The sequence below is a fragment of the Patagioenas fasciata genome, chromosome 15 (assembly GCF_037038585.1).
Source record: "Patagioenas fasciata isolate bPatFas1 chromosome 15, bPatFas1.hap1, whole genome shotgun sequence".
NCBI lineage: Eukaryota > Metazoa > Chordata > Aves > Columbiformes > Columbidae > Patagioenas > Patagioenas fasciata.
The window spans coordinates 14,292,713-14,316,533 of record NC_092534.1 but is presented as its reverse complement, the minus strand read 5'-3'; the positions used below and the strand labels follow the sequence as shown (position 1 = coordinate 14,316,533).

At 43.1% G+C, this 23,821-nt stretch overlaps 1 protein-coding gene across 2 annotated transcripts in view; it reads left to right on the top strand.

Moving 5' to 3' along the window:
• The window catches only part of FOXK1 (forkhead box K1), a 48,466-nt gene that overhangs the window by 10,012 nt on the left and 14,633 nt on the right, over window positions 1–23,821 (top strand). For both annotated transcript variants that reach the window (XM_065850413.2, XM_065850411.2), the window contains exon 2: window positions 16,749–16,946. In XM_065850413.2, the coding sequence (XP_065706485.2) occupies window positions 16,749–16,946 (198 nt within the window). The remainder of the gene's footprint in view (window positions 1–16,748; window positions 16,947–23,821) is intronic.

Below are 23,821 nucleotides of genomic sequence, written 5' to 3'. Positions count from 1 at the left end.
TGTCCTGCTAGGTGGTCTTTTACAAGCCAGTCCAGTACATCATCTACTTCTCCTGAGTCACAGGAAAATTATTCTCTTTTCCTCTTCTTTAGTAGGAAGGAAGGTTGTGCATGCATTTCTCTTCTTTATTTTCAATATCAGTATTTTGGAGACTGCAGGTGGATGCCACTTTCTAGATGTGTGTGAGAGATGTTCTCTGTTGCCCCAAATGTTTATTTGGCTGCAAGTCCAGAAGATGTCAGCTATTAAAACATTTAAATTACCCTCAGAGCCTGTAATCCTGGCTTCCTCTACTGGGTTTTGAATGGATTGTGAGATGTCTTCAGAGGGAGCGAAGCAGACTTGAGTGAACATTTTGCAAAGTCTGACTCCATATGGATCGTTTTTTATAATGTACATAAATAGTACATTAGCTCTTTCAAATCACTTTCTAAATGAACTGAAGCAGCCTCAAAGGAAAATACATCATAGTCATGCTCTGTGTGGTAGAGCCCTCTTAGAGAGTCTGCTTGAATTCAAAGGTTAGTAACATCCCACACGCAAGACTTTTCTGGCAAACGTATGTGGTAATTAAGATCTTTTTTAGAGAGGTTATTTAGTTCTGTCGAGCCTTTGCTAAGGTGTTTATAGGTAGTTCCTTAGATTTGGAAGAGAAAATCTTCAAGATGTTTCATGCGACTGCTCAAGGAGGTGGGCTGGCTCCTTGAAAGGAAACCCTATGATGATTAGTGGCCCATTAGAAGAAAGTTGATGGCATTGCAAATGAGATTTACGTGAGAATTAAACTGCTGTAGTGTATCCAACAAAGATGCTGAAGCAAGTCTCTGATGGTTATTAGGAGATTTTATGAACTGATCTTTTCAAATGGTTAGTTTCATAGAAGCATAGAATGGTTTGGGTTGGAAGGGACCTTAAAGATCATCTTGTTCCACCCCCCTGCCGTGGGCAGGGACATTTTCCACCAGACCAGGTTGTTCCAAGCCCCGTCCAACCTGACCTTGAACCCTTCCAGGGATGGGGCATCCACAGCTGCTCTGGGCTGCCTGTTCCCAGGCCTCACCATCGTTGTGGGGAAGAATGTCATCCTTATATCTCATCTAATCTCCCCTCTTTCAGTTTAAAACCATCACCCCTTGTCCTATCACTACATACCACTGTAAAAAGTCCCTCTCCAGCTTTCTTGTAGGTCCCTTTTAGGTACGGGAAAAGCTGCTGTAGGGTCTCCCTGGTGCCTTCTCTTCTCTAGGCTGAACAATGGCAACTCTCAGCGTGTCCTCACAGCAGAGGTGCTCCAGCCCTCAGATCATCTTTGTGGCCTTGCCAAATTTGGTCCAACAGGTCCATGTCCCTCTTGTGTCGGGGCCCCTGAGCTGGGCGCAGCACTGCAGATGGGGTCTCACCAAAGTAGAGTAGAGGGGGAGAATCCCTTCCCTTGACCTGCTGCTCACGCTGCTTTGGATGTGGCCCTGGGTGGTGGTTTTTGCCTGATTTCCTCATGGTTGGGATGCATTGCTCCTGAGCTTGGAGGAGGTGATCCTTGAACAATAACCAGCTCTCTTGTGCCCCTTCGGCACCCCAGGGCGACATCCTGAACCAAGGAGATTCTGAAGAGGCCAAAGTCTGGTCTCTTGAGGTCTGGGGTGGGGTGCTTGCTGTACGCCCTCCTCGCTGCCCTGAGGATCTTGAACTCCACCATGTCATGGTCACTACAGCTACACATTCCTTGACCTTCACATTCCACACCAGCCTCTCCTTGTTGGTGAGAACTAGATGCAGCAGAGCACCTCTCCTTGTTGGTGAGAACTAGATGCAGCAGAGCACCTCTCCTTGTTGGCTTCTCGTATCACTTGAAGAAGGAAGTTATCATCAATGCATGATGCTAATGCCTCGATGATGATAACTCCTCCTTCTTCAGGGGATAAAAGTTCTCCAGTAATCTGGATACTTGTAGTAATAAAGGAAGAGTCTTCCCAAGAAGATGGAAGGTAGGCTGAAAATCAGGGTAGAATCGAAGTTCCATGTTGCCTGTGGCAGTCGCGGCCAGATTTCTGTGGTGAAAGGGGCAGGATCTGCGGCAAGCTGGAAATTCCCCAGCAGCTGAGCAAAGCTTTGAAATGCTTGGTGTTGAGTGAGGTATGGAAATGAATAACCAGTGGTACTTGTAGAGGCCAACTGTGGCACTGCACTGAGTTCCGTGCTGCCACTATGTGTTTAATTCTCAGTGCGCTGCTTAATTTCTTATTGAAAACAGAACTCTTTGTAGAAGCTGTTACAGGGAAGTTCCCCAGAGCGTGGGTGCAGGTGGGGCTTTTTTTGGCACTGAGGTAGGTGTTAATTGTGGTTTATGATTGAGGGAGGAACGTACCTAGTTGAGTGTTTCTGCCAAGATGAGCAAAGAAGGAAAATAGTTAATATTGACCTTTTTCGTTTTAACCAAGATCAATGTGAACAGCAGAGGCTTTGGAAAGCCTCTCAGAAGGGCTCTCCAATTTCGCAGCAGCAGGGAAGGAGTGAGAGATGCTGGTGGTGGCCACGCTCTGCTGAATCACTTCTTGTGGTCTCTGCTGTGGTACAATGGAAGCCAGGCTTAGGCTCTTATCTTAAGGTTTGTCTTGAAGGGGGGAAAAATTCAGCACGTCATGGGGGCTAGGCAGCCTTTTCTGGCACAAAAACACTGTGGGCAAATGTGTGTCTTACAGTATTTGCCGTTCCTGTGACATCTCTGGAAAACAAACTGAGTGTCAGACTGACTGCTCACTGCCTGGGGCTGCCAGAATAACCACCCCACTTTGGTTCATACAAGTTGCCTTTCATCGTGCACTCAAATTAACTTGGTGGGACAGCACGTTAGCACGGGGGTGGATGGAATAACCTTGTTTGTCACTGTAGTGTGTATTGTATTTTTTTAATGGCATAAAACATTGCTGCTGTCAGGCACACGCTCCAAGGATATTTATCTCCACAGAGTGCTTTTTTCTTTTAAACTTCTGTTCCACTCCATAGTCCTGCCAATTTGACCTGTGCTTTAGCTTTGTTTAGTGGGTATTATCTGGTAGGATTGGGATTTGATTTTCATTTGACTTTTTTTCCTTTGCCACATCACATTGGGATCTAAAATGGAGCTGCTTTAAAATTGAACACTAGGATATGGTATATATTTTTTTTGTCAATGTTGTAGGAGTGGCAACCATATAAAATGAATGTCTGTGTCCTCTGAATGTACCTCAAACATAACTAAGTGCCATCCTGACAAAAAGTCCTCCAGGGCTTTGTGGAAATGCTGGCTCAAGGCACATCTTTGCTCTCTGTCAATGCAGGAGTGACAAGTACGGTGTTGATTTTTCCTAAGATGGACACTGGCTTAACAGGACCAAAATCCACACTTTCTTCAGCCCATTTTTTTGAGGTCCGTAGAAGCCAATAATGACTAGAAGGTGTTCAGAAGTATTTGAACTGGGTTTGTTAGAGCTACTGATTCTGTCACCCAGTCTAAACAGCTCTCCGGGCCCACAATGTGAGGGTCCCATAGGTCCTAAATCGACAAGCAATGTGGGCAGCACTTTGTGGAGAGAGATGATTGATCCTGCCCCGTGTTGATTTTTGTGGTGCTAGCACGTGTTGGAAGCAGGAGGAACCAGTTAATTTTAGCTCGATTAGCAACACAGAAGGGAAACAAGATGAGTGCATTGTAAATGGCGATGGGATGAGGTCAATGAGGGTAGTTTATTTCCATGCAGCTAAGTGGGTGTTCTCGGCAATTTAATTTTTCGTTTTTGTTGTTTGTTTTTAAGAGAACTAAGAATGTTAATGCATTTAGCCCTTGAAATCCTTCTGTGGTCAGAATTCTGGATACTTTAATGTTGTTGCATGGTGGTTGTTTCAAATTAACACCAGGTGCTTGTATTCTGTTCTTAGCAGTTACTTGTTTCTCTGCTCTATGCTACCTGGTTCAGCAGCAAGCAGCGAGGGACTCTTGGTACGGGACTCTCACATTTTCTCCTACTCACCTTTGTTTATATTCTGGAGCACGTTCAAAACTGTTTAAACATTGCACAAACAGCCAGATTAAGATCTATTGACATAAAGGAGGCTGGGAGGAGGGAGTGGCTGGCTGGTCATCTGTGTCTCCCTCCAGCTGTTGTTATTGGAGTTGTACACGTGTCAATGCAATGGCCGTGGGGTGTCAGGCAGGCTGCTGGTCAAAAACACAGTGGCAAGAGACTGATACCTGTCAGCACAGTGTTTTTTTCCTTTGTACGGTACAGTAATACTCAAACAAGGGAGTGTATGTAGGCGATGCACTCCTTCCTCTTGACCTTGGCGTGCAGAAAGCATCCCATGGTGTTCTATGGAAGGCAAGGAGGTTCAAAATGGAAAATCAGAAGGCTACCACTATTTAGGAAAATAAATTCAGATGCAAATACAAAAATATCAGAAAGAGGATAAGTTCATTTAAAAAAAAAAAAAATACAAACACCACCACACACCATGTCTTTTCTGAAGCTAAAGCAATTTGGTTCCTGGCCCCTCTTAGCTACATAAAACCAGAGGTGTTAAATAGCTGTTTAGCTTTTGAAGGAGTCCGCAGGTAGCATGTTGGATTGTGTTTATTTTAAAATCACAGATATTTATGATTTTCAGGCTTTGGAAGAAAAAATTAAAATCCAATGCTGGCAATATACTGAAAAAATTAACAGATTGATCATCCTAACATTTTGCAGTTATAAGACTTGATGCTAAAAGTGAGATGTGCAACATTTGTGTATAATTTGCATTTTCTCTGAAGATCAAATATTTATTGGCTGGTGAAGAAATGGTTAAGATAGGATCTAGACCTCAACAGGCTAGCATACCTGATTAGAGCAGCAGCGATACACAGGCTGTTGAGTGTTATATAGTCTCTTAACTATCATTATTTTTATGTATACAACCACACACACAACAAAATAACATAATAGGTTTGCTGTGTGTTGCAGATGATATCAGGCATCTGCAGTGCTGATAGCGAAACGTTCTGGTGCTGCCAGCCAACCTCATTTAAATGAAAGCGTCGCCCGCTCTTTGTGCCAGCCCACTCCTTTGGTGGCAAACTTTCATATCAAGTTTTTGATGTCAGGCCACTCATTCTGGCACATAAAACACGGCCCTATTCTCAAGATTCCAAATAAACAGCAGCCTTATGGTTAATTTTAGACTTTAAAGACAGCTTACTAAATGTTCTCCACAGGTAGCTGTTGACATCCCTGGGAATGCAACTGCAAAGTTTTACTCCGCTGTCGTTATACTGAGAGGCATGATAAATTAGACAGGCTTTAACTGACTGGCAGAGCGATGTTAGGGTAAGATGTGGCTTATGACACGTAGAAAAAAGTTCACTGTGTCTTAACCATTTGCTAGAGGCATGAAGTTGTTTATTTTGAGGACTGCACAGGGGAACCGAGCGGCTTCTGAGCGGTGCAGGGGCCAGAATTCACCCTTGGGAGACTTTAATTAAAAAAAGAAAAAAAAATCAGGCAAAGAAAAACCCTAACCAATATTGATTAACGGATAAAAGTCACTGCTGCAGATTAATTTATATTGATGTAAAATTCCATCTGATTTTTGTGGGGTAGGTAAGACCTTCCAGGCTTAGATGTTTTGCACGTTGACAGACTTGAGTTGGATCTTGTGATGCCTCAGACTGGCTGGACTCCACGATCTGCCCCACGAGCTGCTGAATCGCTCGTTTTTAGAGGAATAGGAGTGCTCGGCAGGGGAAGGGGAATTCGTCTTCTGATGGTGAGCCCTGTGCCCAGCACTCCTGGGTTGGAGTGAATGGCATATTTTGAAGCTGACTCCAGTGTTTTGAAATGTGAAACTGAAGTGAGGTACAACTATAGCACCATCTCTTTGTTTCTCTGTGTCTGGTGGATGGGCACCAAGTGACTCCCCTGTCATCTCAGCATGCGTATTGAACAAGGTGGGCTTTGTGATTTGCTTTAACAGGGTCCCCGATCCAAGTACCAAAAATCTGCCTTAATGCTATTTGTTATAAAAGCCAGTTAATGATAATCTTTTGATTATACCGAGGCTTGGTTTCTGAGATCATCTTACATATTTATAATCTGTCTGGAAAGAATTGTCAGGATTTTTCTGGATTAATTAAGTGTTTATAGTTGGGTTTTTTTTAATGTTTTAAATATGTAAGTGAATTCATCCCTAGTCAGGTGTGGATTGACCGGTGTTGCTCTTAAAAAGTAAGTAGCTAACAATGATGGTATTTCAAGAATATCCTTCAGCTTTTTTTGCAGGCATTAAAGTGAATGAGGAGATGCTACGAGCTGGCTTACAGTGCTTTCTGCTGCAAAAGTTCCAGAAAGGTCGATTTTGAAACTGCACGCTCCTGGCCCTTTGCACTCTGGTAGCTTTCTGTAGGAGACTAGAGCAGCTTCTGGTAGGTTTTTCTGGTATTGAACTGAGCAGGATTACTCAAAGACCCATCCTGCAAAGCTGAGGGTAGTAGAATCTGGAAAAAAACCAGTTCATAATGTGAATTTCCCAGGCAGGGTGGTGGCTCCAGAGGAAACCTCCTGCCATTCCTGCCATCTCTTCAATAGCTGATTGAAACACCCGTCACAGCGGTTTTGGTGATATTCTTTCCTGCTTTTCTATGAAATGTTAATTTGATACTGCGTGAATTTATTCCCTAACCTTGTTGTGGTATTTCATTACTGAAAAAAAAAAAATGACAACTACAATATCTTATGTGTTGGTTTTTTCCTTTTCTGCACTGTGCTTTGCTTCTCAAAGGGGAGACTGGAAGTGAAGCTGTGCTTGATGTCTCAAATAATTTTTGAAGACTAAAATCAGAACATTATTGAAGAGATTTAAGGGATGTAAAAATAAAAGTACAGCTCCTGATTCTTCACTCCTAATTCTCCAGCGTGATACAGCCTCGAATGTTCTCACTTGAATGAAAAATTAACTGCCACTGTTTGTGGTGTTGGTGTTGCCGTCACAGAGCAAACTGATACATCAATCAATTAAAAGGCTTGCTAGGTAAGAAATCGTAGGGAAGATGTGTAGAATAAAATAACTGTCAAAGTTTTACAGCCTGGTATCATAGTGCAAACTCTCCCAAAGGTTTTTCTTTCAATATCTAGTTCTTGGAGGCTCAAGAAAAACACTCATCGTCTCCTGTGCACTTTTAAAGAAGATATAGGTGAACCAAACCAACATTTTGATGTTCTTTGGGTTGGGCTTCAGGTATCTCTTTTTAGCCTTCCTGATTAACCCCGGTGGTGTTTATACTCTTCCCCCTCCACCACCTGCTTGGCTCGCTTTTGCTGCTGTTTCCCAGGATGGGCAGTGGGCTCAGCGAGGTGGGACGTCTGCAGAGAAACCAAAATGAATGTCCTTGTGTGCATAGTGCTGGCAGGCAGAGGAATCCAGAGTTTGCCCCAGCTTTCCTGTGAACGCTACTGTCTTCAAAGGAGTTTGCAACAAATACCTGTTAGAAAATCTGCCAGCGTGTGGAAGCATTTCTCAGTGTGTTTGAACCTTGATGAAATGGCATAAAGGGAAGCCCTGTGCAACTGAGCTCAATAGAAACATTCATTACAGCTAATTTACTTGGTGCTTTTAAGAGACCTAGCTATTCATAATTTGTGGTTTTGCCTGATGCTGCTGGTAGTATTTGTTTTAAATAGATACACTTGCCTGCACATGCTCTTTGCCCATCTGAAATCTTGTCTGGCTGTGTTGGAAATCTTGTTTTAAATATAGTAGTATGCAGTGTTCGTCAAATCCCAATGTAACTTGTGGTGCCTCTGCATACAGTTTCAGCTAAGCAGTAGCAAGGAGCATAAGGAAAGGGTCTTGTCTCTGACAAAGAGAAATGGCAATTTTGCTTTTTTCTAAAGAATTGTCCTTGTTCAGCCATCTCACTACACTTGCATTTCTCGAGGACAATCAGTTCATAAACTCTGGGAGCAAGAAGGTACTAAAAAGCACTTATTTTGCAGCGTGTAGAGCCTGCGTAGCCCATCTGAGGTGACCACAAACCCACTCCTGCTCCTGCAGATGTGACCTGCTGGTTGCCATGGGAGAATTGCCATGGGTACGGGGAAGCAGAAAACATTTTCGTTCTTGGGTCCCCTTGCACACAGCTGAGTGAGTTTGGTTTTGAAATAATTAGACTGAATTTAAAAAAAAAAAAAAAAAACAACATGCTGACTTTTCTGTTTGAGGAACTTCTGAAAATTTCCAGCCTTAGAGCATCAACCTGGAGGCTGATGTGATTTATCTGATTAAAAACAGAGCTTTTCTAAAAATGAATGAATGGCATTTCATTTTCTGAAAGGAGAAGGTAGTGTTTGGATCATGTGATGCTTTAATCAGAGTCTGTGGTTACATACTCTGGTGGGGTTTTTTTAATGATCTGTCATGCGTCTGCACCATTTCTGCTGGTACCTGCTCCTTCCTTCCCTTGATACTTGTCCCCTCCACCACCTCTGTGGAGGCGGTGGGGCTGTGTTGCCGTGTGGAAGGCAAGACAAGGGACTGATTTGCCTGAGAACTTACTCCAACAACAAAAAAATAAAGAAATTATTATTTCAGCTACGTGGTTTGCCTTGCTGTGCAGTTGATTGGATGGTTCTACTGGCATGAGGGTGACATTGAGAGGAAATGGCTGAGGGGAGGGTGTCAGGTACGGGAAATGCCTCTTACAGCAGAGAAACAGAGTTGGATTGTGCTAAAATAAATCTGCAGGAGACTGAGTGGCATCATTGATATCTCTTTGGGGAGAAGATTCTTCTTAAGGTAGAAGAAATCAGCGGGCTATCCATGCAGCCCATGGAATTTTACCCAGTTGTCCAGTTACTCATCCCAGCGAGTCCAGGGTGATGATGGAAAGAGGAGGATTTCCAGCTAACTCAGATGTATTCGGGGGAAGGACAGAAAATCCTCCAGTAATCTGGAATAGCTAGTTGATACTAATTCCACCAGATTGGGTGTGGGGATTCTCAGTTACTTAAGTGTGAGATTATCTTTACTAAAACCAGATTTACATTTGATCTAGTACAGGAACAATACCTGAGCAGTGGTTAATGCCAGGGACCCCAGTACACTGAAGCTGAGCTACTTGTGCATCTGGTGTAACAGGGCAATGGAAATAGTTGCTGCTACTTTTTCTAGAAAATGTTCCCAACACAAGAAAATTAAAATTCATGAAGAGAAGTAAGACTGCTCTGTCTTTAATTCAACTAATTATTTAAAATCTGAGCTCACTCACAGATGTACTCAGACAATTTTAGCTCAGTCTCAGCTGATATATGTACCAGTATAGATGTGTATATCTGCAATGTTAAGCATGGCAGTGTATATTAAATAAAGTGTGTACAAAGCATGCAAGGCAAGCGACTCGTGAGGTTAGAAACCAGTCCTCCTGATCCAAGCTCATGTTGTGGCTCACAGAATAGTTACGACAAACATTTCACTGGGTTGCTCTGTCATTTCAGCAGTGATGGAGATCACTATCCTCCTTTATTTGCACATAATCTCTGTACGTTCTAAATCTCGTTTCCTTCGGTTGTGTTAAAAACACGTGCAGTGACTTTTATAGCTTTCCCTCTAATGAAACAATAGTGGATAATACCAGAGGTGGTTTTGCAGGGAGCTCTGCAGTTTATTTCCGTGTCCTGCTGCTGTCTGCCAGTGCTTGTCCTGCTTGTCTTCAGCTTGAGTTGATTCCTTCCAGGAAGAAAAAATGTGGATTCTGGGCTGCACCATTTACTTGCAGACCCTTTGCTTATCTCTCGAATACAACAAATGACTTAACCAACCATCGTGTTACAGATATTTCTCTGATGTGTGTTTGATAAAGGACTTTACGGGTAGGCCTTCAGTAGGATTTCTGTGTTAAATCTGGTCAGATCAGCACAGCGATCAAAGGGAAACAGCAAATGCTGAAAACTCATTAAGACACTGGTAACCTCCAAAACTAACCAAGCACTCTTAAAATCCTGGCAGTTTTGTTGCCTGTGTCCCCCAGCCTAAAGAGACATGTAAAGAAAAGAATTATAATGCCTTTTAAATTGCCATGGTGATAGGTACATGCTTGTTTTGTAATGTGTGTTCAGACTTAAGAGAATAAAATGTGTTTTGTCTTCCTCCAGAACTCTTTTCTTGGTCTCAGTGCAATTAACTTTTTCATGTGGAATGCAGATAGCACTGGCCAAGTGGATGATATAACTGGTTTCTTATTGGTATTGCTTACAAAGTGTTATTTAGGGAAAAAAAATCTAGGGCAGGGAGTGGAACAGGAAATGTTGGATGATTTTATTATAAAGGAGGGGTGAATAGTACCTAATCTCCTGTGACAGCTCTGGCGGCTTTCAGAGCTTGTTATATGGTTTTACGACATTCATTCAAACTAATATTCATTTTAATCCACTTGTGATTGAAAGGTGGTTTTGTTGCTCATGTTTTTGCCCACCTTGCTGCTTCAGACAGCTGTAGCTCCAGGAAAATAATAATTTTGAGCACAATACTTCTGATGATTATTCCCATTGGGGAGTAAGGCTTGAGTTTATTTTTGTGAAGCTGGAGAAAATTGATTTAGTTATTTAGCTACTGAAATGAGGTGATACCCTTATAAATATTTTGCAGTTGAAGTGTTTTGTGCTGAAGTTGCCATGAGCGTTGCTCTCCCTGGGCAGAGCACAGCATCACAAACCAACAAATCTTGGTCAATAGATGTTCCCAGCTCAGCTCTTTTGCAGTGGTCACAGCAATGATCAGAGGCTTCTTTCTGAAGAAATCTGAATCTGAGGTAGTTGTTCTTGTCTCAGTTTGCTTATCTCTCCACGGGCAGACCTTCAGGGCTTAGACGCATGTTTAGGTAAGGGAAGCAAATTCTTATCTCTTTGTAACCAAATTTGGGTTGATATGGGGTGCACTAGTGCCTAAACTTTCCCAGTGAGTCTTTTATGTTGTCCAAGACACCTCCTTTCAGACTGCTTCAAAGTGGTGTGGGAATGGGGAGTGGATTTATGACTTAAAGGGAACTTGATTTTCATAGATGCAGGCATGTGGTTCTTCCCTTAGCTGATTACAGAAGACGAAGAAAATGAGTTACAGGAGGTAACTGGGGCACTTTTCTGGGACTGCTGCTCCGTACGGTACCTGCACATTGATTGTGGCCTGAAACTTTGGTATTTATCCTCCACATTGACTGAAAGGGTGAGAAGTATCTACCTTGCCCTCCAGTAACATCATGCAAAATGCCTTGAAATAACCGATAATGGGAACAGCCTGCCAAAGACACTGCTGGCAAATTCTCACTTGAGCTGAGAAACCCAACACATTTTTAGAACTTTGTGCATGGGAATAATACTGTATTCTTCTGGGGCAGTTATATGTAATTGACACCAAAAAAACCCTTTTTAAAGTGTTTTCAGAGATGTTAAAGGGGATGGGTTAACAGCTGTTGTGCTGCATTTGTTTGGGATATTTTCCTCTTTTATGAGGGTTTTTGTGGGCATTCTTGGTCAAACTTTAGCTCGTAATGACATAGTTCTGTTTCATTGTGACATGTGCTGCTGTAATTAAAGCTCTGGCTGTCCGTGTTTGCTGAATCCAAGGAATTTACTGATCTCAGATATAACTGTCTCAAGAGCTGGGCTACTGTCCCCTTGCATCATGTGGAAAGATATAGATACTGAGTCAGTGGTGTGGAAACAGTATCTGCAGGTTTAGGAAGAAAAAAGTGGCAGTTGCAGCAAAGGGACACAACCATACTTAAGTTTTCTGGATGAGACCCCAGGACTGTTGCTCTTCTGATTCAGATTGTGAAATATTATTTTAAACAAAGCATTTTATGAAAAGTTCCTTACCCAACCTGCATCCCAGCACTGTTAGTAACACCAATGCCACTGGCGCGTTTATACCCACAACATTCAGGAATAACAGGATTTCATAAATCGTGGCAAGATAAAGTAGACAAAGATGGTACCGACTCGCTGATGACAATGCATGTGTAACAGTCTCCCAACTTAATTTGCTGGTTATTCCCTTCTGCATAATAAGCTGGAGTGATATTTATATATAACATGATATTATATATTACATTTTATATATATATATAAAACATAATATGTATAAATACCATCCCAGACTTGATCTATACATTTTGGTATATACATATTTTTATATATATGTTTCACCTTGGCTTTTTCATGATTTGTCTTCTCCATTTTGTCGCTGCGCTTTTCTACAGTATACATGTGAAAACATAAATCCAGCACAGTTTCCTGTCTCCTTTTAAAACCTCTTTAAATAGCCTTTTCTTGCTCTTATGCAGCAGATCTTAGAAGCCATTTGGTGTTGAACAATACTCAAGGCGCTCTAACAAAGGAATTAGCAACTATAATAGCTTCCATTGAACCTGGTACTGTGTTTCTGTAAATGCATCTCTGTTTCCTTTACATCTGTGAGTAAAAGGTGCTTTGAGGAGGGGGAGAATATGTCTGCTTTTCGTAGAATTATGCAGGGTATGTAGTAGTTTTGTAGTTGTTTATTTTCCCTGACGTCTGCTTTCGGGGTGACTGTTGATGTAAAGTCTAGTGTTTCCTAGCACTTTATTTTCAAACCTTGCATAGATGAAATGCTTGTGGTCACTGTCACTGGTTCACCGCACGCCGGATGCCAAATAGCATGGGTGCTGTGTTGTCCGTGTGAGACGCTCACCCAGGAAACTTTTGGAAAATCTGTCTTTTTTTCAAAAAAAACCCAAACAAAATTCTAGCAATGTCTTTTATAGAGTTACAACCACGTGTGGCCTGTGCACTCCTCCTCCCCGTGGTCTCCAATGTATATATAGCATGCATTCAGCACATGCGATGGAGTCTGGGAGCTGAAGCACGCAGCAGGGAGCCAGCAAGCCATTTTCTTTTGACTTTCTCCTGCCTGTAATCTTGTAAAGCAAGAATTATCTCTATGCAGTTTATGTAGGTTGGTCTGTGTTTGTGTGTTTTCATCTCTAACAAACTAAAAAAGCTTTCTATTCTCACTGCCATGCAAGGCGTCCTAGGGAAATAGGAAGCTTTTCCCATGAGGAATTGAAATGTATGCAACGTACTATAACTGTATGAGTACGATATATATCATTTATATGCCCAGGGATTGCAGGATGTACCTGTCTATCGCAATTATCAAGTAAAACTCAACAGTTCTGGAACCGAAGCAGGTTGTTTCCTGCATGTAACAAGACTGAGAGATTTTGCAGACCATTAATTTACTCCCTGTAATCAGCTGGAAATTTCAGAGGTGCTTAAGAGTTGCCTCTTGGGCATCCTTGGAAATACCAGTTAACTTTGTTATGCTTTTTATGTTAGGCCTAATCTGCGCTTTCAGATTCATCTTTTTCTCGTGGTGGAAATGTTAAGCAGTAGTAGTAATTGCCATGCATCTTTGATAGGAATCATGCAACATGGATCAAATAGTATAACTCAGTTTGAATAACTTAAAATATATACAGTAATCTTAAAGAATGCATGCCCAGTTCTGCTTGGGCTGTCTGCCCTGTCCTGCTTATCTTCTGTCGAAGTATAATTCTCACAGGCTTAAATCCTGCACTAAATGTGCCTCACTCCTAAATAGGGCTACCCGACATAATTTGAGTTTATCCTCTTTTGATCAGAAAGAGGTTAATTAAGGGAACAATTAGAAAAGCTCATTAAAACTGCATTCGGGTTCAGTGTAACGAAAAGTGAGCTTTCTGCAACGAGGTGATTCAGAAATCATGCTTTTCTGATTTCTCACTGACACAGTTCTCCAGTATTAGAGCACGTACGCTGATTTGAAGCAGCGTCTTGGGCTGCACTGTTGTCGCTATTCACATGACCATGGCAGTTGTGATAGAGACTGGACCCATCACCTTAATCCCAGGCACCTTCTCGCCCCTGAGGGACGGGAGGAGTTCAGCAGGAATTTACACTGTATTTTGCATTGCATTTCCATTCGTTGGGCTCCAGGTTTTTACAGCAGTAAAAGCGTAAATTCCCCCCCACCTTGGCAGTGTCAGGAGTGGAAACCAGCACCGACCGGGCTGCAGAAGCCTTCGAAAGCTCTGAGCACCCCTTGCATATATCCACACTCTGATTTTTCTGGGATTGATTCCTTACAAAATGGCCACGTACATGCTAGCTAGCATAATGTGTGAAAGCTAGTTGTACGTCCTAGGTTCCGCTTCAGTGCCTTGGGAAGCCTGCCTTTCTAAAAGCAAAATCACAGCCGCCAACAAATGGTTTGCTTGTGCAGCCAGCCCAGCCCAGCCTCTCTGTTTCTCTTCCCTCGTTCCAGTCTGAGATTGCGGTAAATCACGTGGCTGGACCGGAGAGATTTGGGGAGGCTCTCAAGGAAAAGCAATGTTAGACAGGCCCCTCCAGCACACGTTTACTGTGTTAGTTGAGCCTTCATATTTCAGGCTGAGTCATGATTTTGGAGAAGTAACAGATTTTGTTAAGATTGGCGCATGCTCGCAGACTAATAGAACTGCCTCGCAGTGGTTTAGGTGCAGGTATCGACTTATCTAATGTTGTTACAGCGTTGGCAAGTATAGCAGAGTTGAGGAGTTAGTTGCTCCATCACCTGGAAGCAGTAGTGTGTAGGAGATGTGGATCTTGCATTACTGGGTCCTTCTAAAAAGGAAGATTTAAGTGGCAGTGGGGTATTGCTCCTCACTGGTATGAAGCGGGGATCTTCTGTCCTCGCAGTGCGGCAAACCTGTCTTAGGGGCCTGCAGCCGGGCCTGTTGAGATCAGCAGCAGGTTGGGATTGCGCTGAACACACTGTTAAACAAGGACTGATTTGTCCTTGGCTCATATGTTAAAAAATGCTGCACACCTGGCATTAGAGCAGAGAATTCCATCGCTCTGTGAAGGGAAGCTCAGCTCTTCCCTGGTAAGGGCTTGAGAAATGATGAAGCTTTGCTCATACTGGTATCAAGCCTTAGTCCATGTGATGCTCATTGCAAATTTATGTATTCTCTGTTGTTTTTTTTTTTTTCTATAATCAAATCCATGTAGCAGTACAAAAACTTGAAACAGAGAGCAGTGGTTCCCCAACCTTGTTTCAGGTTCATCTCAGTGAGCTGTGTGCCCGCTGCAGGCAAACACTGCAGTGCACAGATGCTCTGTTCTGAATTGTGTGTTTGTATTGAATCTGCTGGGAACCATGTTTAGAAGGGTTAGATAAACACGACGAGGCTGTGTTGCCAGCGATGATGTTCTTATTTAATGCATTAAGGAGTGCAGGTGGCAGGACCTCTGAAATGCATTAAATGCAATGCAAACTCCTGTACGTAGCAGAGCTCTTGTGAGTTCCAGGCTGCTGAATGCTGAGCCAGCTCAGCTCAAGGTGAGGTGGGAAATGGCCATGAGCCTCCCATGCCTGAATGGTAATTTTGTACTCCTCAAGGCAGGTTTCTGGACATTACCTTACAGCAGAACTAGCTTGTGCAGAAGAACTAAGAGCAAGAGAGGATGTTTTTAAAGCTGTAATAGGGAGATTTTTCTGCCTTTCTATCAAAAGCAGCATTAAGATAAAGTGGTCACAAATATGGATTTACTTGGTTGCCACTTTGTTCTGTTGTTACCTGGTAGGATTCAATAATGCATTGGTTAAAACAATCATGTTTAGCCTACACCAGCACTTAAAGTGCTAGAACAACACTGCCCGAGTCCCTTGTTTTGCTTCTATAGGCGAGATGCTGGAAGCCGGCACAATTACTGTGTTCTGTTGGCCTTTCTCACAGTGAAACCTGGTTTTTATTTCCTGCTTCTTTAACCTTAGTATCAGTGAAATGATCCCTGGAAAGCTTGTATTGATTGCACATTATTGTCTAATTAGAGCGCAATGAGAAGAAATGCAGAGCGCTTGCTCATTCAGCCCTGTGCCTCTTGTAGACACTATAAATCAGAAAGCTTTCCGTTCAAATATGGAAAAAGCCAGTGCTTATTTCCTTTTGAATTTCCCAGCATCTCCTGAAGGCTACACTTGTGTGATTAATTTTTTTTCCCCTAAGTAACAATTGGAAAGAAGTGTTACTTGGAGAAGAAATGAGGCCCTACAGGCTTGCGGGGCCCTGTTCTAACCCTGTTAGCTGTAACCCACACTGTCTAAAGGGAGGCACTTCTGAATGAATGTATTTTAATCTGAAACCTGCTGGATGATCCTTTAGCATCACGTGCAGAGATATAAATGGGTAGTAGTTACACTATATGTAGAGGCCACAGTGCTGACGGGTCTTACCGGGAGGCTGTTTGTTGCTATATCTGGACTTTATCGCTCTTTTGCTCCATGTTGCTGGTGGTTGATACTTTCTAGTAACTTATATCTTCCTGAGTTATGTGCAAGGAGCTAATAAAAGATAAATCCTAGTCCTTGATACAGCAGGAACCCTAGAGTTTGTCATTATAGTTCTGCATCTTGCTTAGTTATTGGTTAAATACAAGGCCTTGGGGAAATCACTTAGCTTACCCAAACCTTCAGCTTCCATCTACTAATCACTAGGTAATACGTGTTGATACGCTGTGATACATACAGAGAGATTTATGAATGATCAGTAATTCTGCCAAAGACTCTGGGTAGAAAGATGCTATAGAGAATGGTGGACTTCTATGCTATGAATTATTCACTAATTGTTTACAAAAACACTGAAGTATGCTTAGTATCATGTCTGAAAGTGACTTTTCTCTCCCTTACAGATGTACTTTCCGATTCCCTAGCACGGTTATAAAGATCCAGTTCACATCTTTATACCATAAAGAGGAAGCAAAAGAGGAAGCCTCATCACCTCCCCTTCGGCCACTTTACCCTCAAATATCGCCTCTGAAGATCCACATCCCGGAGCCGGATCTCCGGAGTGTGGTCAGTCCCCTCCCGTCCCCCACCGGCACTATCAGGTAAGATTTTAACTATCGCAAGTGTGCTTTCGGGAGACTCCATCTGTGTTTTCTACACCAGTCTGTCAGCCCTGTTTTTTTTGTATACTTGATGCATTAAATGCCCCATTAAAAATAGCTAGTTAAATATCCGATGCTCAAAATAAGGGAAGGCTGCTAAAACCTACGTCATGGTGGCTGGAAGCAGGGCACAAGGCTTTTGTTTAAGAGCTCAAAGGATTGGGGGCGACTCAAGTATTAGTTTCACACTATAGAATTACTAGTCTATCTTTGGCAGTGGAATTAGAAATATCTGTCAAGAGCTACCTATATGCATGGAGAAAAGAAAGCTGGCAAATATTTTCTATGTTAGGACCGCCTGTTTTATTTTTATCTCTATAATATTCTGTTGTTGCTGGGTGGTGCTGGTGTTATCTGGAGTTGGGCACACGGGTGGCCATTGGCACGTGGTTTCCTGGGAATAGAAGGAAATGGGGGTAGGATGCTGACCATGTACGGAGGGGCTGTAGCAATCTGAACGTACATCTGTGTGAGTATCCTGTTTTGTGAACTACTCGATTCAGGAATGTGCAATTGAAATAACCTGAACATCAAGTTACTGTCTTGAATGCTTGCTTTCTTTCTTTCCTGGCAAAGAGTTGGTGTTATGGAGTGCTCTCTTTTTCACATTAAAGCTCTTACCTGAAGTATAAATTGCAAGTAAACTCATGGTATAAGGTGGTGTCTTAGACATTAAAACATGCAGGCCTCGGAAAAGCAAGAGAGTACCTGGTAATAGAAATAGCTTTTAGTTTTTCTTGTCTGTACATCTGTATAAAGGTATAATATACCAACATCATCTGACAGTTAGTACTCATTCAGCGAGTAGTATTCAAATTTACAAGGCTGAGAACAACTTCAGTGTCACAATGAAGCCAGTTTGGTTTTGCATAGATCTGGAGGCGCTTGCTTGTTTGGGTTTTCCCCCGGCCTTGCAGAGCTGCACAGATGTGCAGATACTCTAGAAAGAGGGGGCTGGAGGTAGCTGTGGTTTTAGTCCTCTGCTCAGGCACTGCTTTTAGTTTATATTTAACCTTCTCTTTTTAGATGAAGCTTGTTGCTGGGAGGGGAGGGGGATGGTTTCTTTGCCAACATATGGTAGTTAGTTTCCATTCAGTCATCTTGCGCAAAGCAGCACAGTGTGGTTTCTGTTACTAACAGAGCCTGTATCTTTGACTCTGGCATATGCCTGCAACTGATATTTGACTCCCCGAGAATGTCGCTTTTGCATAAGGAGAAAGTGGAAATAGTAGTGTTGAATTGTGCTCAGCCCCTAACGGAGTGTTTACTGAGGATGATTAATGATTGCATCCGTTTGTCTTGAGCAGAAGCTAATCCAGCCAAGTCTTCAGAAAACCTCAAAAGACATCTGAGGTTTCACTTGCCAAACCTCTTTCGTTTCCGAGTTCCTCTTACAGAGGAGGGGCTGACACGTTTGTAAACATCCCTGCAAGCTTCCCCTCTGCTCTAGCAGGGTCTTGCAGCTCCTGTACCCTCTGGGCCAGGCTTTGGGAGGTGATTTGGGTGTTTCTGCCCAGGAAAGGGAATGCTCTTGGGGGATTGTGTAGCTGTGCGTTCTGCCCATCTGGCTTCCAGGGCACCTCTCTGCTGTCCTGGTGGCTTCACAGTGGTGGGTGAGGCTGGCACAGTGTCCCCTCCCTGACCCCAAGGGGAGGGCTGGCGGGGGCTCAGTGTGGGACCCACACCCCTGTCCCATCACCGGCTGCAGGAGGTGGTTGCATGAGCTGGACTCTCCCTCCTCCTCCTCCCTCTCCCCCTTCCAGTATTTACTTTCCTAATTTGGTGCGTTTGCCTTGCTCCTCCCTGATTGGCCCATGGAAAATTATTGCAGTTTGGAAATCCTGGGCAGGGTGAAATTTCCTTTTTGGAAAGCGGCTCCTGGCCCCTTTTCCTGGCTCCACCCGGTGCAGGGCAGGGGCTCCTACCTGCGCTCCCACCACCGAACCCAGCGCTGCCCTCCTGACCCCCGGCCCTGCTCTGCCGCCCTGTTTACCCTGCAGTTTGCTTCCCTGCAGGTTCCCCCCTGCAAGCTTCTGGGGTTTTTCCAGCCTGTTTATTTTCCCTCTGCCAAGTGCACCGCCTAGAGAGGGAACGAGCTTTAGTTAAACAAAACCAAACCTGCCACCCTCAGCAGCTTTGCAAAGCAAGATTCCTGCTTACTCCTAGGGAGCAATGTGTCCACTGTTTTCTTAGCTAGGTGTTTTATCTCTAGGAGGGGCCGTTTGTAGATGTTTTGAATGCTGTTGTATAGCTTTAAGGGGAAATGTTGGTTGGCAGCATGCTGTGAGGCTTACATGCAGGCATGGCTTATTTCTTCCTGCTTCGAGTTCAAAATTCCTTTTAAAAAAAGTCAGACTTGCATGTTCCATGAATGAAAAGGTCACTGTGGTTGTAAGAAATTGGTAGAAGCAGCCTGTCTGTTTTACATGAGAAAGGGCAGAGCAGCACCAAACACTTTCTTGGTAGATTCAAGGCACTGAAAAGCTGTGTATAGTGTATAGTTTGGATAAATTGAGCTCTGCCTGTTGGGAGGTGGAACTGAATCACAATTAGGAGTTAAGGGAGGATTTTTTTGGTATGTGGCTTTAAGGTTCTGCAGTTTGCACTTGGAGGATCCTCTTGGGTGGCATCATTACTGGTGACGTGAAGTTCCTCACCTCTGCTACAAACACTTAGTTTTCCCTGGTTTTACTGTAAATCCATGATATCTACATGAATGTGAGTCCATATGTGTTGTAATCTCGTCCCCCCAGTGGCTCATGCTTGGAGTAGAAACAGATCCACACACAAGGTGTGATGTAGGAGCCTGTTTCTAGTCTCAAAGTCATGCTGAGTTGGACTTTAGATTTACAGTGTTTGGTTTTCTTTTTATTGTCTACCAGTCGGTGTGATTGACCCTTTAGTACTAACTTAACTCTGTTTCCCAAATAGCATCTCTCTCCAGCACTGCCCTTCAGGGTCGAGGTTTTTGTAGTGTTTCTGAAAATGAAATTATTTCTCTGTACATGTTTCCCTATTCTAAACAGCAGTGATGTTCTTACTGCTGTATGTTATCAAAAAGCTACAATAAAGAAATAAATATTAAATTTATACTATGGAGGTCAGTATCATTATTGATATTTTACAGCTGCTACTTCTGGCTTATCTCTGCACCAGAATGACTGTGGGCTTGAACACTTTGTCTTGTACATGTTTGTTTTTTCACTGAAAGGGCATGGATAGTTACCTCACATGCAGTCTTTATCAGTTTAAAAACAAATAAATAATTCTTTGACATGTAGGAGGAAGAGCCCTTAGAGCCCTGTGAGAACCACTGCTTGAAGAGTGTCTGAGGAGATTCTGTGCTAATGGCTAAACTGATACATACTTGTGTGGCGACCCGAATTTGTATTTTAGAGAATTGTTAGTACTTAATGGCTCCATCCATGTTTGGCTGTTGTTAGAAGGGTTAATACCTAGTTTACACTGAATTTAACGGCATAAATAATGAGAGTTCGGTTGGTATCCATCTGCATCTTTTGTTTCATGAGCTTGATTAGTAAACCAGAAGGTGTAGGCTGAATTGCCATGGTTTCAGAAGCTATATTTTTTTAAACCTTATTTCCTTTTTTCCTTATTTTCAGTACGCAAAATGGGTTCAGTAACATGTTGTGCGCTCTGATAGCGGATTACTCAGAGGTCTGCGCTCCAGGAACTGCACTTATCTTGACTTAGCCACCGACTCGTTTTGTGCCCTTTAACAGGTCATATCAATTCATTGCCTGATTTTTATGCGTGTGTATTGTAATTACTGCTTTCCAAGAGTGTGTAGTAGATAAATTACATACTGAGCTTTTACTCTGGAAAGTGTGACAGAATAGAGTGTGTGTGAGAGAGGAGCCATGGTATAGCAGCTATGCAACTGCTGGCTATGCTTTGATTCACACTCGGCTTGGAGTGTGTTTTAATAGACTCTAGGACAACTGTACAACACTGTTCGAGAACACTTGGGATTTAATCTGAGCTTGTGCATTTCCTCTAAAGGTGTGCAGTGGGACGCTGGATGAACCCTGACTTCAGAGGGTGCGTTCACGGGCTGGAACAGGATGCATAAATATCGCCTGCCCCATTTCTTTCAGGCTTTCGTTCTTCCTCTAGCACTGTTAGCCGCTTAAAAGCCAGTGCAGAGCTCCAAGGCAGGTTTTTTGCAGGCTCTTTTGCATTGTCTCGGTCATCCATCGTTTCCTGCGTTCAGGCAGAATATACAGCTCGGGTAACTCCCACAATTGGACAGACCGGTGATTATTTTTAATCACCCTTGTCTCCAAACCACAAGCCGACTCGTCTGAGGCATATATATCGCATAAGAAAAGCAACAATCTATACTGGATTCGGGAGTTCCTATGCATGTTTATCGCAGATAATGGAGCGTGTGCTAGAGGAGATGGGCCAAGGCACGTGCTGGAGGAAAAGCTGCAGATGTCACCAGCTACACAAGCACTTCCCTTTGCCCTGATGGGTGTAAGATGTTCACTGAATCCACGGTCAGAGTGAGCTCACTTCCTTTTGAAGAGGGGAACCACTGGAGCAAAGACCAATAATACGAATTTCAAGGCTTGCGGACGGCTGACTTTCACTGGGGCTTGCTCGACAGCTTTGTTTTTCTTGAGTAGGCAGGGTAGCTCTCAGATTTCTCCTTTCACATCAAAATCCAGCTTGGTTTGGCAGTCTCACCGCTTGTGATTGTTTCTGAAACCTGTTTGAAACACGCAACGTGCAAGGACTTGCCTTTGAGTTACGTTTTTGGGGCTAGGCCGGGGAAGGAGAGAGCGGCAGAGGATTCTCAGCCATGATTGCTGTATTGTGGAAATGCTCATTTTGCAAGCCAAAGGGCTGTACTTTGACCTGATTCTTGCTTGTTGCACGAAGAAAGCATCTCTGTCTTTTGTTGTCCCTTTTTTGCAGGCTCATGAAATGAAATATAGGGGTAGTCTGAGGCTGGTGGCATTTTTCTAACCATAGCTCTTGTGTGCAAGGCAACACACCTCCAATTTGCGTTTGAGGAGGAGACGAGAGGAGATCTTGTTAAGACACAGGAATTCTCCCTTTGTACTCAGTAGGGGTTTAAAAAATTGCCTATTCAGACAGAAATCTGTATATTGGTGGTGTTGCCAAGGTTGTAGCTCTTATCACTGCTCTGGCTGCTGTACCTGCTTCCCAAATGTGTGTTTAGGCATTTTTTTCAAAGACACTGCCCATGTGCATACTGTGTCTTAAACCACAAAATTGAAGAGATGGATTTTTTCCTCTTTAGCAATGCAGATTCAAAATCAGGGAACAATTTTGTGTGGGATCCCAGGTAGTCTTTTCGTCACAGGGAGGATAGGTGCTTTATCCATATATGTGCCTTGAATTAAACCTCTTACAGCCTGATCCCTATAGATATCTTTCTTGCAGAAAAGAATAAAATTAATTAATAGAGCACCTTTCCTTAATCCTTCTGGGGAAATTGGCACTGGAGTTTTGGAGTGTTTCTGTTCCCAGTTTGTTCATAGACTTGTAATATGACCCTAAATAAATCATTTAAGCACTTGTTGCTTCATTTTTATGTTTTTGTTTGTTTGGGTTTGGTTTTGTTTGTTTTTTTCCTAGTCTATAAACTGTGGCTAATATTGAGAGAGTCTGTAGATTTTCTTTATTATTATTATTATTTTTATTTTTACGTAAGACTCACTATATGTGCTCAGGCCACAACTCCCTCTTAACCCAGTGTTCTGCCTCAGAAGTTTATCTTTGGGGTAACAGAAGACAGAAAACAGAGCAGTGCTAACCTACGTGCAATCTGCCTCCATCATGTACTGGATCAGGGACTTCCTGACCATCTGTCTAATGAAGCCCCCGATAATTCCCTGATTCCTCCTTTCCCCAAGAACTTGTGTAACGGCCTTTTGCATTTTCATAATCAGTCCTGGCTTACAGCACGCGGTTCCACAGTGTAACTACAAACATAGCAGCACTCTCTCTTGTTTTGGGTGTGCTGAGACACAACACACAGTGTCCTGGATGTGGATGCGTCATGCACACAGTGGTACATCCTATTTTTGCTCTCTTGTTTAGCGGAAGCAAACTGATTTTGGATATTCCAGCAGCAATGCAGTAAGTTGTGCATTTACTCCGATGGCTGGTGTGTGAAGACTTAATTGTTACTAGAAAGCACTGTGAACTTAAGAGGCTGGATTCTTGTTGGCAGGGGTTGAAAGCGAATCATGATGCTACAAGACCTGTTCTATTTAAATGCCTGCGTTTAAAAGGCATTTTGCCCGTTACATGGGTGAACGTATTGCAGACGCTGCATTCAGTCCTCAACTTTCTGGCCTTCCAGCTGAAGAAGGGTTAAATATTAAATGGAAAACATGCTGCAAAGGACCAAGGTGATTGAGCACGTGGTTGCAGTGTGATTCTAAAGCTGAGTCTAAAGCCGAGTCTCAGCGTGGTGGTTGGGGAGCTGTGGCTCAGTGGCTGCCTGCAGTCAGTGGTTTTGAGTTGAGATGCTGAATCCTCAGCAGATGTCGAAGATCTCTAGGGCTTGGGACATTAACTGTGATGCCACAGGATTGGCTGTGGGTAGCTGAGCTGGTTTGCGCACGTACTCTGGGTGTCTTTCAGTGGTATAAAACACTTGCTTCCTCCCAAAATGCTCTCTTCTATGACAAGTTTAGCCAAAGTTAGCTTGAATTGCTGATAAACTTAAGATTGTCTGCACGGACAGTAAGTGTGGATCACAGCTGTAAGTCTGGGTGTCTGAGAGCTGGGTGAAATAGCAGATCTAGCTATGC